The sequence below is a fragment of the Sinocyclocheilus grahami genome, unplaced genomic scaffold (assembly GCF_001515645.1).
Source record: "Sinocyclocheilus grahami isolate Dianchi unplaced genomic scaffold, SAMN03320097.WGS_v1.1 scaffold631.1, whole genome shotgun sequence".
Lineage (NCBI taxonomy): Eukaryota > Metazoa > Chordata > Actinopteri > Cypriniformes > Cyprinidae > Sinocyclocheilus > Sinocyclocheilus grahami.
The window spans coordinates 412,135-413,442 of NW_015505810.1; the positions used below are offsets into that span (position 1 = coordinate 412,135).

Here is a 1,308-nt window from a genome sequence, read left to right on the forward strand (position 1 = left end):
AGCTGCTGGAAATCCTTTAGTAGTATTATAAGCCAAGTCTGACCTGTTTCACTCTCACATTAGAAAAGATAGAATTAGAAAGTATTACGATACATTGTTACAGAAGCCTGACTGGTGAGTGCTGGTGATTGGTCGGTGATGTCTGTAAGGCAGTAATATTACTGAATGCTCATTAGCATAATGTGGTCTGACTGTGGTGTTTCTTTCTCTCTATTGGTCAGAATGTGGAGGTGGTGGGTCAGAGCTACAGGATGGAGGGACTGAAGAAATTCACAGAGTATTCGTTACGAGTGCTGGCGGTCAATCGGCACGGGCCCGGCCTCTCCGAGACAGACACGCTCATCACCACGCTCTCAGACGGTGAGCACTGAACCTCGAATAAACCCATGATTCACGACTGCGATCGGGTCACAGCGTTCAGGAGATGTTTCCATAAGCCATCCAGTTAATCACACACTAATGACGGCTTTGATGTGGCAGTAATATTCAGGCCGTCACATCTGAAGCGTCAATCAATTTCACGGCGTGTCACTCAACTCTGACAGTCTGACACGAGACGTTTGAGACACGCTTGATTTGTTTGCAGCTCCACTGCATCTGCATTCGAGAAGCAGCCGGGATCTTCCCTCGAATTCAATTAGAGTCCCTGGAGAGAGAGAGAGAGAGAGAGAGAGAGAGAACACACACACACCTTCCTGATCAGAAAATGAATATATTTATTCATAGTCGCCATCTTGGCTCAATTTGTCACAATATGTTCTGGTGTTGCTGCATCAGATTTGTCCAGGAGAAGCTGTGTGCGCTTTAATGTGGGATTTTTTTTTTTACTTTACTTAACTTAAATTGAATTAAATTAAATTAAATTAAATTAAATTAAATTAAATTAAATTAAATTAAATTAAATTAAATTAAATTAAATTAAATTAAATTAAATTAAATTAAATTAAATTAAATTAAATTAAATTAAATTAAATTAAATTAAATTAAATTAAATTAAATTAAATTAAATTAAATTAAATTAAATTAAATTAAATTAAATTAAATTAAATTAAATTAAATTAAATTAAATTAAATTAAATTAAATTAAATTAAATTAAATTAAATTAAATTAAATTAAATTAAATTAAATTAAATTAAATTAAATTAAATTAAATTAAATTAAATTAAATTAAATTAAATTAAATTAAATTAAATTAAATTAAATTAAATTAAATTAAATTAAATTAAATTAAATTAAATTAAATTAAATTAAATTAAATTAAATTAAATTAAATTAAATTAAATTAAATTAAATTAAATTAAATTAAA

The 1,308-nt window shown here is 29.2% G+C and overlaps 1 protein-coding gene across 1 annotated transcript in view; it reads left to right on the forward strand.

Annotated features, from left to right (window-relative positions):
* The first annotated feature begins 138 nt into the window (after nucleotides 1–138).
* Nucleotides 139–1,308, forward strand: part of LOC107558061 (netrin receptor DCC-like) — a 52,335-nt gene continuing 51,165 nt past the window's right edge. The window contains exons 1-2 of the mRNA XM_016241672.1: nucleotides 139–144; nucleotides 222–360. Of these exons, the coding sequence (XP_016097158.1) occupies nucleotides 139–144; nucleotides 222–360 (145 nt within the window). The remainder of the gene's footprint in view (nucleotides 145–221; nucleotides 361–1,308) is intronic.